This window comes from Ovis canadensis, chromosome 8 (genome assembly GCF_042477335.2).
Source record: "Ovis canadensis isolate MfBH-ARS-UI-01 breed Bighorn chromosome 8, ARS-UI_OviCan_v2, whole genome shotgun sequence".
Taxonomy (NCBI): Eukaryota; Metazoa; Chordata; class Mammalia; order Artiodactyla; family Bovidae; genus Ovis; species Ovis canadensis.
Window position 1 is genome coordinate 94,179,993 of NC_091252.1, and position 16,625 is coordinate 94,196,617.

The following is a 16,625-nucleotide window of genomic DNA, read 5'->3' on the forward strand; positions in this document are numbered from 1 at the left end:
ACATTAAAAGAAAAAATCATGAGTTTGACTCACTCCTGTATGTACGTGTGGATATAGAAATTCCAAACACATAAGCAAATCAACTTCAACTTCAAAGGGCAATACTCTACCTCCAGGTTGGGCTTTTTGTAGCTATGCAAGGATGGCATAAAACTGAGAAGTAATTTACTGCAGTAATAGATTAAAAGAGAAAGAAACGTGTGGTCATTTGAATAAATGCATTTGATAGAACTCAACACAAGTATAAGTAGTGTTTTCTGGTTAGATTATTTCTCATTTTGATTGTGGGAATGTTGTTAGCAAGACTGAGAAACATATGATCAGAAACTGAAAGCTTTGCTTTCTTGATAAGTGACCAAGAGACACTGATGGAGAATCTGTTAGTATAAGGGGGAGGCCGTAGACCAAACAGTGTTTAAAAGCAAGGATGCTGGGACACAGTCCTGGGACAGTCTTGGCTCTGCCACTGGCCACTCTGTAAGACCAGGGAGGAATTAAAATGTCCCCTGTGGGAGGTATTATCATGGTCTTGATGAAGTAACGTGTGTGTGAAGCCTTTAGCATGCACTGGCGTATGCTTTCTGAACAGTGTCTTCTATATATTACTGTTAAAATACATACAATATGGTATAGTGTCTGTCTAAGGCCATCTTGATTTTAGCCAAAGGCTCAGGTAATGACTACAAATAGTCTTGATGAAAGTGCTTTCCCTTTCAGATTACAAGCTAACTCCTTTTGTCTGTGTGTCCCAAAGGTGAGCGATTTCACATGGAGCCACGATGGGACGCAAGCACTTATTTCATATCGAGATGGGTTTGTCCTGGTTGGTTCTGTCAGTGGACAAAGACACTGGTCATCTGAGATCAACTTGGAAAGTCAAATCACCTGTGGCATATGGACGCCTGATGACCAGCAGGTAACAACTCTTGCCCGTGATGTGTCATGTTCAAACCGCATGAGCTGAGGGGGAAAGGCATTAAGTATTAACACAGGGAGAAGGTGGGGAAGAGCCGACTCAAAAGGCTCGTAAAGAGTCTCAAAGGAAAAGAGCACTGAGCTTGCCCAAGTAACAACGGACACAAAAATTTTGTGTGAACCGTAGATTGAGGAAATAATATGCCCCGTCAGTATTGTAAACAGAGTTAATAATTATACAAAATACTCATATAAATGTATTTTAAAGTCTACAGAAAGAGCCAATTAATAAATAGATAATGGGCATAAATTATTCACAAAGGAGGTTCAGCTTGTCAGTAATCATGGTGTTCCCACCATGTATGTATTCTGGGGGAAAAAAGCAAAATTATACAATGAGGGTATATTTTCACTTATTAACAGAAAAAGTGATATAGATGATTTTACTGATCATTCATAAGAGCTTAATCAAATATTCTCATTCATTGCTGATAATAATATGCATTAGATCTTTGAGGAAGCAAAAATTTAATACAATTTTTAAGTGAGTCTTAAAAATTATCATCTGTTTTGATCTAGTAATATGCTTTAGGAATTTATCTAAAACAAAATGGGAAGAAAATAAAAGTTGTAGTCATTAAAGCATTTATAATAGTAAAAGTTTGGCAGTAGTCTGCTAGTATAAAAATGGTTAAGTAAACCATGGTATAACCACTTAAAGGATCATATTGGAGTTCAGTCAGTTAGAGATTGTGGTTATAAAGATGATGTATAATCTAAAAGGGCTCTTGTGATATAGTGTTAAGAAAAAAGCCAGGATATGAAACGGTATGTGTGGTGTGAGTACCACATCATAAAACAGCCAAAGGAAACTACCCATCTTGTAAAAAGAACTGGAAGGAGATTAATCAAAATGTCACAAGGAGGTGGTTACTTTATGCTGATAAGCCTCTGGGGTCATTTTTAAAACCTGATTTCAAATTTTCCTTTAATGTGCCTATTTTATATTCATGATAAAACTATATAATCTAATAAAATTATCTATTAATTATTTACTTATTTTTTTAAGTAAAACCTTTGTAAATATAAAACTTGTGTTTTCCAAGTACAGCAGAATCCATTAAATGCGAGGACATTTCACACTCAAGATTTCAGTTTAATTTTGGTAAAGTATAATATGAAACCATAGATTTGGGGGGAACTTTTTTCAATGAATTGCTTGCCTGTAGTCACTGTGTATTTCATAGTTACAGTTTTTTCAAGTAAAAATGTTGGGTATTTTTTCGTCTTGTCAAAATTTGTGAGAATTACAAAAGGTAGTCTATTCTGAACTTCTGAGTCTCTTCCCTCACCCTCCCCTAGAGGCATCTGATTACCCAGTAGCATGTGTGTTTCCGCGTGAAGTGCTGGGTTTATTTACTGCATCGGTTTATTTCTGTAGGTTTCTACTGTCCCTGCTGTCTGCTCAGAGGCTGCATCCGCAGCCCAGTGAGTGACCTCGCACGCAGGCACTTAACCTCTCCCTGCTTCAGTTTCCTCCTCTGTGACGAGGGGTGTGAATTATTTCCTGCCTCATTCCCAGGGCTTTTGTAATGACCAGTTGAGGGAACACATGTGCAGGCACTTCAGACTATGTCAGAGGAAGTCTCGGCTTCACATTCTTCTCTCGCCTAGAGTGATGGAACTGTAAGGCTCCTGTCTCAGTCCCCCGTGAGCTGTGCCAACCATATGACCCCAGCAGACCCCAGGAGTGTGACAGGCATGGGGCCTGGAGATGTGGGGGACGCAGTGGGTGAGATGCCCGTGGTTGCCGAGGTAGCAGACAGCATGGGCGGGATGGAGTGGAGATGGGCTGCAGCTTCAAAGCCCTGCTGAGGCCATGGACTTGGTTCCCTCAGCCGGTCGGCAGGACCTCAGGGCAGCTTTGCAGGTGGTTGGGCTCCTGTTTTTGTGGGTCTGTATTTAGAGCTAATGGATGAAGTTTCATTTGAGCAAAATGTTCCATTGCCTTTCAAAAAATATTGCCGACCTTGGAAGAATTCAACACAGAGAAGAGATGAATGGATGCTCTGTAGGTCATGTTTGAACTGAAACATTCCTCCCTCTGTCTCGGTCATTCTTTCATATCTCTTGCTTGGTTTCAAAATTATTCATGGAAAAAGAGTATGAAGACAGTGTCGTGTTTGTAATGTAGTTAATAACCTTCTGTCTTTGATGTAAACAGCCTCCAGGATGCCCCCTCCCGCCACATCTTTCTTTTTTATGTTTTTATCGCAGTATAATTGCTTTGCAATGTTATTTCTGCTGGACAACAGTGTGAATCAACCACAAGTATACATATATCCCCTCCCTGTTGAGCCTCCCTCCACCCCCATCCCACCCCTCTGTGTCATCACAGCACCACGCTGAGCCCCCTGTGCTGTGTACAGCAGCTTCCCACTAGCTATCTGTTTTACACATGGTCGTGTATATATGTCATTGTTTTACTCTCTCATCTTGAGACAGTTCTGATTGTGATGGGATTCTAGGCTGCTTCCTGTTAACTCTTTAAAATACAAGCAGTACTGTTTTACAAACAAGTGATTTTGAGATCTAGCTATTTTCCTATTTGTCATATATATGTACATATTTTTTTCAGTTTTTGGGGGGAGTGGTCTGGGTAGGTGGACACTGTGGCTCTTCAGACATAAATGTTTACAGATATGCAGCCAACTCATGTTGAGCCTCGGCCGGGTGTTGCTCACTGTCGGAGCCTTTCAGCTGGCTCTGGAGAACTTGAGGTATGTCTCCATTAGGAAAGGTAGGCATGTCTCGGGGTGAACGCTGCTGTCCTCAGAGGACACCGAGGATCTGTGCCCACAAGAGCAGGACGGAGGAAAGAGCCTCAGACTTGAAGCTGACAAATTTAGGTTAAATGAAGAAAGAATTTTGTGGTCACAGTTCTGAGCAGAAAAGCACCAGAAGAAAACTCTACCTAGTTTCCGCTGTTCCCAGGAGAACTGCAAGAAAGCAGCTTGCAGAACCAGTCCTCTGGGGCAGGGACCAGGGTTCTGCAGAGGACTTCTCAGGCTGGTGGCCTTGTCCCGTTCTTGTCCCAGTTGCCCCTTCTCTGTCACAGCTCCCTCGAGGGGTATGTGATGGTGTGGGTGTGCTAACCGTGTTTGACTTCTTTTAAGGGACCTCAGGTGTCAAAGCCATGTGCTGGTGAGGTGAGTTAGCAGCATGTGTTTCCACAGTCAGTGCAGCCCCTGATCAAACAGGGCTTGTTCCGTCCCGGCGTTTGCGGTTTCCCTCCCCAAGCCAGTTGCCCTTCCACTGGACCCAGTCCTGGCCTGCTGGCCTATCCTGCCAGCTCCCCCTGATTTCTTCTCAAACTGCCTGCCCCCGGGCACTGGGGTCTTGGAACATCTTCTCCCCAGGCTCCTCTGTTGGCTGAAGGTCGTCTCCCAGCAGCCCCCTGGGCTCCTGCACTCCTCCCCTCTTGCTGGGCTTCAGCCTCAGCCTCTCCCTTTCTCTCCTGTCCTTGAGGTAATTTCTTCTGCTGCCTCTTGTGCACCTCTAGCTTCCCAGCTCTGTGCTGTGCTCCCGTCTCCCTCTCGTCCTTTGCACCAAGCCCAGGCTGCCCACAGACCACCCTCCCGCCGCCAGAGTCCCACGTAGTCCGTGCTCCGTGTCAGTCTGCACGCCCGCCCTGCGCCTCTGTTGCTGATCCTCTCCACAACCAGGCGGGACTTGTGCTCAACTTTCCTTCTTCCTTTGTCTGCACCCTCTGCTTAGTCACTTAGCCCTATTGAGTCCACCTCCTGAATACTTTATTGCCAGGAATTATTTACTTGTATTGAAAAGTTACAGGTGATTATTCTCAGGCTGACATCAGGGAAGATAGTTAAGGCTCCACGTGCCTAAATTCTGGAGTAGGGCTGGTGGATTTGGGGGCTCCCAAGTTCTTCCCAACTCTCCTTGTCTATAACTTCGTCCCTGGGCTGGTGTCTTCTGTTGTGTCCAGTGGCTGCTTCTGCCAGCCGGGCTGCCTTTTTCTTGGTTCATGTCCCGTGAGGGAATGAGTGGCTGTTCAGTTCTTTGAAGTTACTTGAAGGTTCCCATTGGCCGCAGCAGTGGCTTGCACAGCGTGTGTGTTCCTCCCGGAGTTGGGTGTGGCTACCTTCCTTGGGCAGGGGAAGGCGGGGGCTCAGGGGGAAGGAGGCGGAGAACACCTGGCGGAGCCCAGGGCAGCCCCATCCCCGTGAGTTTAGAGGTGATGTCATGTGACTCTGGCTCCTCTCTAGCTTCCTTTCCTGTTTGTTTTTACTAACTTTTATTAAAGAGCTGTAGTTCTTAAAAGTCAAATAGTAGTGCTAGGTTTATAATGAATATTTTTTAAAAACACAAGCCACCTTTCAGTTCCTGGTGCCATCCCTCCCGCTCCCAGGTTCCTGCTCCCGTGGCCACCGCTTTTGCTTGTTTTCCTCCAGATTTCTGATTGGTGGGCTTATTTGCCAGATCTTGATGTTTTTTGGACTCGGGTGTTCTCCACTGACTTCCTACCTGGGAGATGAGGACCTGGCTCTCCCACTGTTCCATGGCTGCCCACACCCCCAACCCCATCCCGTCCGCCCAGCGTGTTCAGTCTTCCTGCTGAGGGCACACATGACTCACTCACAGGGCCAGAAGTAGCATTGCCATACTCATGCAGTCGTTTGCTTTTTCCAGAATTAGTAAAGTTGCCTGACTTATTTGCTTGGTTGTCAGTGTACCAATCACGAATTAATCCTTCCGCTCTCCAAACACTTGAAAGGCTCCTCTGAAGTGTTTCACTACCCCAAGTGGTGCATCCGACTTACTTGTTTCCTGGGCCCTCAGCCTGGACCGGTTGCTCTCAGCCTGTGGCACACCTGGAGCCTGAGCCCCTTCCCTCATCTCCTGTTTATCTGGGACCAGCACCTGTATTTCTGTGGTTTGTCCCTTCATTTTGGTGAAACACGTCTTCAGAGTATTGTGAATTTCAAGATGTGCTTTTTCTCTCTCACCAATTTGGCTGGAAATGGTGGTCACTTTCCAACTCATCCTTTGCCTCCAAGGACTTGTCATAGCTCTGTGATATTTTCTTTTCACTTTCAGGAAATCTTATTATTCAGATGTCCTTTTAGATTGATGATTTGATTTTAATTCTTTTCTCTCCCAGTTTCTTTTCTTTGCCTAATGTAATTTTCTAGGTGATGTGCTGAGCTATATCCTCCAAGTTTTCTTTGACTTTGGAAAAATTAATGCTATCACATTTTTAACTTTTTGGAGCTCTATTTTTGTTTTCTTATTAGATTATGATCTGTTCTTTTAATATATATATATATATATAATTTAATTCATATTTCATGGAGGACAAAACAATGTGAGGATGTTGAGTTTTTGAAGTATTCCTCTGCATTCTTCATTGTCTTTCTTTTCCAGGTTCTTTCTGGTTTGGTTTTGGCTTCTCTTTTTCATATTAGATGCTTTTCTCAAATGTGTGGTGATCCTTGGTTGTCCACTCATATTTGTGATGTGGATACTGAAAAGTAAAGCCTGGGGGTGGGGTAGTGAGTGGACCTGTCCTGCTTGGAAGACCCATCTGGACTTCAGAGTCTTGTACTATCTGCTCTACCATGGCAGTGTTGGAGGTTGGCTGCCTGTGGGCCTTACCTGGTAGCTGAACTGGGCTCACTTTTATCATTGAGTTGCTGGGTTTTTCAGCATAGACCCTTGAGCTGTGTCTGCGCCTTCTGTTCCACCCCTTCTGAAAGTAAGATGCGTACTCGTCTGCCTGGGAGGGGAGGAGATGCGGTGGGCTAGCCGTTCCTTTTCAAGACATCAGCCAGTCCACTCTGGGAAGGTGAGGTGGAATCTGCTTTCTCTTGTGCTTTCCACTGCAGGTTTGGGGTTCAGCTGGCTCTGGCTTGTTCTGTCACTTACCATGCACCTGTCTGCTGTCCACTCTCTTAAGCATTGACTTCTCTGTCTGCTGACTTACTCTTTCCAGTCCTCTGTGAGAGTTTCACACTCATTACACACAACTGAGTGGGTTTTGGGGAAGGTGCATAGTTATTAATAGTCCATAATATAAAGAGTCCATATTAATAGTCCATCTGCAAGCCCTCATGCATTTCCAGGCTTCTCTCTGCCCAGCTCCCTTCTTCACACTCGCCCTAGTGGACTAGTTTCCTGAGCTCACATTGCTTTTGTTTTTTTTTCTTTTTTTTCACATTGCTTTTCTACCTTCACACAAGCTCTTCCTTCTGCCCTTGCCCCTCTTCTCTCCAGTCAGCTCCCCCTGCCTCGGCACCTAGGTCCAGCCCTGGCCTCGCCTGAGGACTCTCTGTGTCTCCTCCCATCCTCAGGTACCACGCAGACGTGAGAGGAATTCTTGTTTTACCCCACAGAGCCTGCCCTGGGGGGACCCAGCATTCATTTTTCATAACTCTTTTACACAAAGTCTAATTTTTTGTTTTTTTCAAATCTATTGACACTTGTTTGGAATCTTTCATTAGTTAAGGCTGGTTGATTGGTTTTTTTTTAGGTTCTGTGGTTATCCCTTCTTTAGAAAGCAGTTTGGATGAGGATCCTAATAACTGAATTCTTCCTCTTTCTCAAATCCAAAAACAATTCCTAAATGTGATCATTGTTGGTTTAATCCTGATCCACAATATAGAAAATTCAACTCAGTGACAGGTATTAGCTGCTAGGATACTCTACCAAGAAAATCCATGTGGTTCCTTTGAGAAAGTTCTTTGCAAGATTGTGTGTGTGTGTGCTCAGTCGCATCTGACTCTGCGACCCCGGGGACTGCAGCCCACTGGGCTCCTCTGTGCGTGGGATTTCCCAGGCAAGAATACTGGAGTGGGTTGCCATTTCCTTCTCCAAGGGATCTTCCCGACCCAGGGATCGAACCCACATCTCTGCGTCACCTGAATTGGCAGGAGGATTCTTTACCATTGCGCCCCAGAGCCATGGTGTCAGGATTTTCGGAAAATTCAGTGTTCCCACTGCCTGGCATGTGTCCCTGTGGTACTGCCTGACGGCAGGGGGATAGGACTGATGGCGTCTTCACAGATCACCTGCCCTCAGATTCTTTACCTCTTTTCTTCCTGTGTCATGGCTGGCCCCTCTATTTCCAGCTCTTTGATCTCTTCTTTACAATAATGAGAACTCTTTTAATCCTGTGCCAGCAAACTTTTCAGAGTTAATCTGGAATTCTCCTCTTTCCCCAGTGTGCCTAAGAGCCCTATTCATTTTTTTAACTGTTACATGGGAGTTGTAAGTGAATGATGCACCACAGTTACTGTATTGCAGACCTTGGTCTCCATGGTACGGGGGGTACAGCTCACTAGGATACTCAGTGTATGGTGCATAGTTGTTATTAATAGTTACTCTTCTTGTGTGGAGGAATGAAGTCAGGAACAACAGTTCACCATCTTGGTGACATCCCTCCCAATAAAAACTCATGATGAACATCCTAGAATTACATTTTAGGAAGTCTGTAGCCACAGGAGGGAAACTCTAAGGCTCATTGCCTTCAGTGAGGACACAAGTCAGCATTTTTTAAAAATCATGAAGGCAAGTACTTGCTCTTCATAAAATTCGGAAGTACTGTGATTACTTTGTAGAGTTTATCCAGGCGATGACAGATACAAACTATGATTAAATTATTCAGCCGAGGTTATCCAGTGATGCTCGTGAACTTAGAAAACAGGAGAACAATCCTTTACAATAGAAGGGAGAGAAGTAGAGTTATGAAAACAAATTTTCTGCTTCAAAGGATTTATAGACACAGTCTTACAAGTAGAACCTATTCTTTCAGTATTATGCTTGACCTTCAATTATAAAAAATAGCCACTAGTTTCTCCTTTGGAACGTTCTGTTAGGAAAATATTTATCATATAATTGGAATATTAAAGTGTTTGCTACTGATGTTAATAGTCCTAATACAGGAATACCTCACTTTATATACTAGATTTTAAAATGTAGGTGAACTGAGTTTTATTATTATACTTTAAATTTCCATATAAGAGAATCTTTTCCTATTTAAAAGAATATTCTGTAGAAATTGCCCTTGTTTAGAAGGTAGTTTGGTGTGAAGTGAGAATTCTTCACCTAATACATATTTGACTTTAGATTTCCATGAGTAATGTTTGTTTATATATTAAAAGTTTTTTAAAGGAGGTCTTAAATACTTTAACAGACCTAGTATTTTCTTAGACACTTTAAGCCATGATTTCAAATAAACTTGAAGGCCTCGTTGTGGGGTTGGTACATCCTAAACAGCCCCAAGAGAACACTTACCATTTTTTAGGTCTTAGCACATGTAGATATGAGAAGGGTGAAATCTTTGCCTCTGGCCTCCATCCTAAGGTTTTGTTGTTTTTGTTCTGTTTAATCTAGGAAGAGAGAAGATTTCTTCCTTTTGCTTTTGAATACAAATTGTAGATAGATCCCAGTTCCTCATAGCAGCTAAAAGCAAGTTTTTCGCAAAATGTCCCTCCTGATCCCTGCTGATGTGATCTGTGAGCCACCAGAGTTTTACAACAACTTTAAATGCAGACAGTACCATGATGCGGACAACAACATGAAAAATCACTAAAAGTACCCTTTGTGCCTCTGTGACATCTATGAAATGAAAGCTGGTTTTTCTGTACATAATTTGTAAGGAATATTGATATGACCTTTATTGCTCGTTTGGAGTATAGTCAGGACTTGAGTGATACAGCAGGATTATTCAAGGGAGTATTTCAGTGCAGGATTAGTTTATTTAACTCTAATCATTTTAAAAACAAAACATTTAAATCATCAGTATACACCATCTTTTCAGAAATATTAATTGATGGAAAAGGAACTATTATGATACTAACATGTGCTTAAAGCTTTAATGCATTAGTCAATAGAAAAGAATAACTATTCATTTAATTTTGAAATGTAAGGTTATGAAGTACCAGCATATAAGTCAAGTAGATTTGCTAACTAATTCCTTCAAAGTATTCCAAGTAATAAATGATTCTATAAGGTTTTTTAATTTGATAATTTTTAAAACTGATTATAAAAAATTCAGTAACATCAAAAATAAGAATAAAGAGCATATATTTATCACATTTGCTAATTTTATCCCTTTATTTTTTTTCTGTGCTGTATTTAAGGCAGATCCCAGATCACATGTCCTTTCACCCATACTTCAAAATAAATCTCTTCAAAATGTGGATTTCCTTCCATAACCACAGTGCTGTTATCTGTCACAACCACCTCTTTACTTTGAAGAAGGTTCTTGTCAGATTAAAGTAAATGATTTGTCTGGGGCTTGGATTGACTATGGCTTTAAAGGAGGACATCTGTTGTGTCCAGGAGATGGGTGTCTGTTCTCAAGTATCTCTGTGTCTTGTACTATAAGATCCAAAGTGGTTTGTAAAGGAAACTTTAAAAAGCAACATAAATCTTTACGTTCTCAGCTAAAAATATGATGTTGCCACCATAGTTTTATAAATGAAAAGTAATTTACTGATATCTGACATATAGGAAATGACTGTCTCATAGATGAGACCCACTCATTAATAGGGGAGAAGCCAGACTTAATAAAACCAAAATAAAAGGAGTCACAATTTGGTATTTGCAAGGAGTTTTTTGTTCACTGTAAGAAAACGTTTTCCTCTGCCAGCTGTGTAAGTGCTGGTTTGAGGGATGAGCCTGCACCTAGTCCCTTCAGTAGTAATTATAGGAACTCTATAGGCCTTAGATTTCCTGTGAAGACTTGGAAGCCATTGTGCTAACTCAGAGAGAAGCACATGGAAATCTCTCTCACACAAGCTCTTGTACTTAAATTATTTATTTTATTACTATTTTTAATCCACAGACTCACTAGAGTAATTACTCAGTGAACCAGTCTTATTCTGGAGAAGAAACCCTCGATGGAGAGTGAACTATAAGCAGGTTAAAGGCCCTGGGGAGTAGAGGTCCTGCCTACTTGTGGAAACATAGCTTTGATGTTAGATTTAATCTGACCAGTGGAAAAAGTGATTCTTCTCCCTCCCTTCCCATTTGATTTTCCCATGACTTTTTAGTGGTGCATGTACTACAAAAGTGCTGTAAAAGGGAAGCTCATCTTTATTTTAAGCCTTGAACTGAACATGTATAGAAATGACTCTTGCCAAAAACATGCAAGGAGGATGTAAGTAATAATTAAGGAAAATAAGGGAAACATACTCAGGAAAGGAAATCAGGAGATGGCTGCCACTCTTTATGGCTATCTTTGTACTACTGTTAATACTGTTTATAAAGTTTTTTGGGTTTTGCTTGTGTGTGTGTGTTCTGGATATCCTATTGAACGCTTCATAGGAGAAAATAATTTTATTTTATTTTTCTTTAGCAAAAATAGGCCAAACTACTGTGTACTATTCTGTGCTATTTTGGTTGAGTGACACTGGCAACTAAGATGTTTAAAAATTAAGTTGCTCTTTGTTATCTCTGAACTCAGATCATTGAAGAATTACTGTATAGAACACTCGGTATAGGTGAATTTAAAATACACTAAATAAAAACTTTCTTGAAATTTTTAAAGTTAAGAATGAAAGATGGGAGGCAGTTATTTGTGTACGCTGGCTGTTGTTGAATACAACATCTAAAGATGATGTTCAACAAGAGTGATGTTAGCTGAATGGCAGAATAACAAGCTCTGGAACCTCCTTTCTTCAACATACATACCAAATCAATAATATAGTGATCAATTCCCTTTGTGAGAAATCCAGAAGCTAGTTGAGAGGCTTCTGTACCCCTAATGCGTTATGAAACTGGCCACATCAGAGCTGGTAGAAAAACTTGATTTGCCATAATCACTACCCCTGGCAAAGTGCCATATAATTGGGAGAAAACCCCCAGCTTCAAGCTCTCCCTGGGAAGAGAAGGAAAGAACTGGATCATATGTCTGATGTTTTGATTTTTTTCTGGGTGTGGCCTAAGCCACTGGCTTCTATCTTATCTGTCTCAAAGGGCTGATGGAACACCAGGGGCCGCTGAGAAAAAAGATGACAGTTTGAACTAGCATATTCAAGACAGCCCCTTCTCCTGGCCCAGTACAGAGTGAGTTGGTGAGGAAGCCCCAGATTTCAGCTACTACGTTAAAAGCAGAGGGTAGGAAAGAGTTGGACCATGTGTCCAGTGTTCAGATTTCCTTAGGGCTGCCCAGGGGACTGGCTTTTGAATTAGAACACTGACAGAACCCAGCATATTCCATACATCTTGGGGTCACTAAGAACAAAGATGGTGGTTTGCACTAGTATGATGGTTGGAGCAACTTCCAGAATCACTAAACAGGCTGAGTAGTGAGAATCTTCTTTTTTACAAGCCTGAAGTGAAGTGAAGTGATGTCATTCAGTCGTGCCCGACTCTTTGCGACCCCGTGGACTGTAGTTTACAAGGCTCCTCTGTACATGGAATTTTCCAGGCAAGAGTACTGGAGTGGGTTGCCGTTTCCTTCTCCAGGGGATCTTCCCGACCCAGGGATCGAACCCAGGGCTCCTGCATTGTGGGCAGACGCTTTACCGTCTGAGCCACCAGGGAGGCCAAACCTAGTCCATGAAAATTGGAAGAGGTGGTAATTTTTTCTGATGCAGAGACACCAACATAGTCAAGAAAAATTAAGAAACAGGGAAAAAAATTAAGAAACAGGGAAATAAGTCTGAAAGGTATAAGATAACTCTCCAGAAACTGACCCCAGTGAAATGGAGATATAAATTTACCTGACAGAGAATTTAAAATAACAGTCATAAAGATGCTCAGTGAGTTAAAGAGAAAATGCATGAACCAAGTGAGACTTTCAAATGTATTTAAAGTGTTTTTTAAATTAGAAATTAAGTAGCCGATGTGTATGATAACTGAAATGAAAAAATATACTGGAGGCTTTCAGCAGCAGATTAGATGAAGCAGTAGAAATCAGCAGCATACTTGAAGATGGATCATTGGAAATAAATATTTAATCAGAGGAGAAAAAAGAAGTGAAAGCATGAAGAAAACTTGAGAGACTTGTGGGATACCATTACATGGACCAATGTGTGTATTATGGGAGTCTCAGAAGAAAAGAGAGAGAAAGGGGCGGACTGTTTACACAAAGAAGTAATTGCTGAAAACTCCCCAAATCTGGGGAATAGACATACAGATTCAGTGATCCTCATGGTTCCCAAATAATTAGGTGAACTTAGAGAAGTACACGCCAGCATACATCATAATCAGGTCATCAGAAGTCCAAAGACAAAGCAGATTTTAAAATTGGCAAGAATAAGAGCAACTTGTCTCATATAAGGAGACTCCATAAACCTATTGGTGAACTTTTCAGTAGGAACCTTTTCAGTAGGAACAAAAGGGGATGTGACTATATATTCAAAATGCTAAGTGAAAAAAACTACCAATCAAGAATACCACACCTTGCAAAACTGTACTTCAAAAGTGATAGAGAGATAAAGGCTTTCATAGATACACGAAAGCTAAAGTAGTTCATCACCACTACACCTGCCTTACAACAAATGCTAAAGGGAATTCTTTAAGTTGAAATAAAAGGATGGCAAACAAAAATATGAAAGTAGAAAACTTGCTAATAAAGGTATAGACAAATGCAGACTTTTGTTACTGTAATGGTGATGGATATACCCCTTTTAGTTACAAAAAAGCTTAAAAGATAACTATTAAAAATGACTGTGTCATGTACCCCAATGTTCATCGCAGCACTGTTTATAATAGCCAGGACATGGAAACAACCTAGATGTCCATCAGCAGATGAATGGATAAGAAAGCTGTGGTACATATACACAATGGAGTATTACTCAGCGGTTAAAAAGAATTCACTTGAATCAGTTCTGATGAGATGGATGAAACTGGAGCCGATTATACAGAGTGAAGTAAGCCAGAAAGAAAAACACCAATACAGTATACTAACACATATATATGGAATTTAGGAAGATGGCAATGACGACCCTGTATGCAAGACAGGGAAAGAGACACAGATGTGTATAACGGACTTTTGGACTGAGAGGGAGAGGGAGAGGGTGGGATGATTTGGGAGAATGACATTCTAACATGTATACTATCATGTGAATTGAATCGCCAGTCTATGTCTGACGCAGGATGCAGCATGCTTGGGGCTGGTGCATGGGGATGACCCAGAGAGATGTTATGGGGAGGGAGGTGGGAGGGGGGTTCATGTTTGGGAACGCATGTAAGAATTAAAGATTTTAAAATTTAAAAAATAAAAAACTAAAAAATAAAAAAATAATAAAAAATAAAAAGATTTAATAATGAAAAAAAGTGACTGTGTCAGTGCATACGCAATGTAAAAATATAGAAATTGTGGCATCAGTAAATGCAGTGGAATGAAATGATTAGAAGTAGAGTTTTATGCAACTGCAATTGTTAGGAGTTTAAAATAGACTGACATTAGCTATAATTTATTTCATGTAAGCTCCATGTGAACAAAAAAAAGACTTCTAGATGATATGAAAAAGAAAAATCCAAGCATATGAATATAAAAAAAAATCAGTGAAACACGGAGGAAGATAGCAAGAGAGGAAAAGAGGGACAAACGAACTAAAAGATTGACAGAAAACCGTTAACAATATAGTAATAATAAGTCCTTCCCTATTAATAATGACTTTAAATGTAAATGAATTAAACTCCCTAATAAAAAGACACAAAGTAGCTGGTCTGCTGAAAAAAACAAAAACAAGGTCCAACTATATGCTTCCTGTAGGAGACTCACTTCAGGTTGAAGATCATATATAGGCTGAAAGTGAAGAGATGGAAAAAGGTATTCCATGCAAATGATGACCAAAAGGGAACAAAGATGACTGTAATTTTATCACACAGAATAGATGTTAAGGACTGTCACAAGAGATAAGGAAAAACATAAAGGCAAAAGGGTCAACTTACCAGTGAGAAATAACAATTGTAAATATATATGCATACACTAGAAGAGCACCTAAATATATAGAACACTCAATTATTATACAAAGCAAACACTGACTCAAGTGAAAGGAGAAGTACTAGAAATATTAAGGTTGGTGAGAAGGTAATTGCGATTTTGGACCATAAATTTAAAATCATCATAACTAAGCTGAAATGTGTATTAATCAAAATAGGAGCCATTACAATCAACACATTTTTACCAATGAGAAATAAGTTTCTTTATTACTGTAGCATAAAAATCCGTGCTTCAGGATTCAGCAAACTCTTGGAAAGCATTCTCTGCCTCTTGCTGGTTGTGGAAGTATTTTCCCTGGAAAAGGTTGTCAAGATGCTTGAAGTAGTGATAGTAGGTTGTCGAGAGATCAGGTGAATAGAATAAATGAGGCAAAACTTAATAGCCCAATTCATTCAACTTTTGAAGCATTAGTTGTGCGACATGTGGTCGGGTTTTGTCATGGAGAATTGGACTCATTCTGTTGACCAGTGCTGGCTGCAGGCCATGCAGTTTGGTGCGTTTCCATTCGCTGAGCATACTTCTCAGATGTGATGGTTTCACTGGGACTCAGAAAGCTGCGGTGGATCAGACCAGCAGCGGACCACCAAACAATGATCATGACCTTTTTTGGGTGCAAGTTGGCTTTAGGGAGTGCTTTCAAGCTTCTCAGCTAGCCCCTGAGATGGTCATCACTGGTTGTCATGTAAAATGACACATTTCACCACAGGTCACAATCCAGTTGAGAAATAGTTCATGGTGGTTGTGTAAAATAAGAGAAGACAACACTTCAGTACAACAGTTCGGTTCAGTTCAGTCGCTCAGTGGTGTCCAACTCTTTGCGACCCCATGAATCGCAGCACACCAGGCCTCCCTGTCCATCACCATCTCCCGGAGTTCACTCAGACTCACGTCCATTGAGTCCATGATGCCATCCAGCCATCTCATCCTCGGTCGTCCCCTTCTCCTCCTGCCCCCAGTCCCTCCCAGCATCAGAGTCTTTTCCAGTGAGTCAGCTCTTCACATGAGGTGTCCAAAGTACTGGAGCTTCAGCTTCAGCATCATTCCTTCCAAAGAAATCCCAGGGTTGACCTCCTTCAGAATGGACTGGTTGGATCTCCTAGCAGTCCAAGGGACTCTCGAGTCTTCTCCAACACCACAGTTCAAAAGCATCCATTTTTCAGCTCTCAGCCTTCTTCACAGTCCAACTCTCACATCCATACACGACCATAGGAAAAATCATAGCCTTGACTAGACGGACCTTAGTCGGCAAAGTAATGTCTCTGCTTTTGACTATGCTATCTAGGTTGGTCATAACTTTTCTTCCAAGGAGTAAGCGTCTTTTAATTTCATGGCTGCAGTCACCATCTGTGGCGATTTTGGAGCCCCAGAAAATAAAGTCTGACACTGTTTCCACTGTTTCCCCATCTATTTGCCATGAAGTGATGGGACCACATGCCATGATCTTCGTTTTCTGAATGTTGAGCTTTAAGCCAACTTTTTCACTCTCCTCTTTCACTTTCATCAAGAGGCTTTTTAGCTCCTCTTCACTTTCTGCCATAAGGGTGGTATCATCTGCATATCTGAGGTTATTGATATTTCTCCCGGCAATCTTGATTCCAGCTTGTGGTTCTTCCAGTCCAACGTTTCTCATGATGTACTCTGCATATAAGTTAAATAAGCAGGGTGACAATATGCAGCCTTGACGTACTCCTTTTCCTATTTGGAACCAACAGTATTTTTTTAAATTTTG

The 16,625-nt window shown here is 41.3% G+C and overlaps 1 protein-coding gene across 1 annotated transcript in view; it reads left to right on the forward strand.

The window, feature by feature from the left end:
* TULP4 (TUB like protein 4) overlaps positions 1-16,625 on the forward strand; it is a 198,080-nt gene that overhangs the window by 139,574 nt on the left and 41,881 nt on the right. Inside the window, exon 4 of the mRNA XM_069598792.1 lies at positions 755-916. Coding sequence (XP_069454893.1) covers positions 755-916 — 162 coding nt within the window. The remainder of the gene's footprint in view (positions 1-754; positions 917-16,625) is intronic.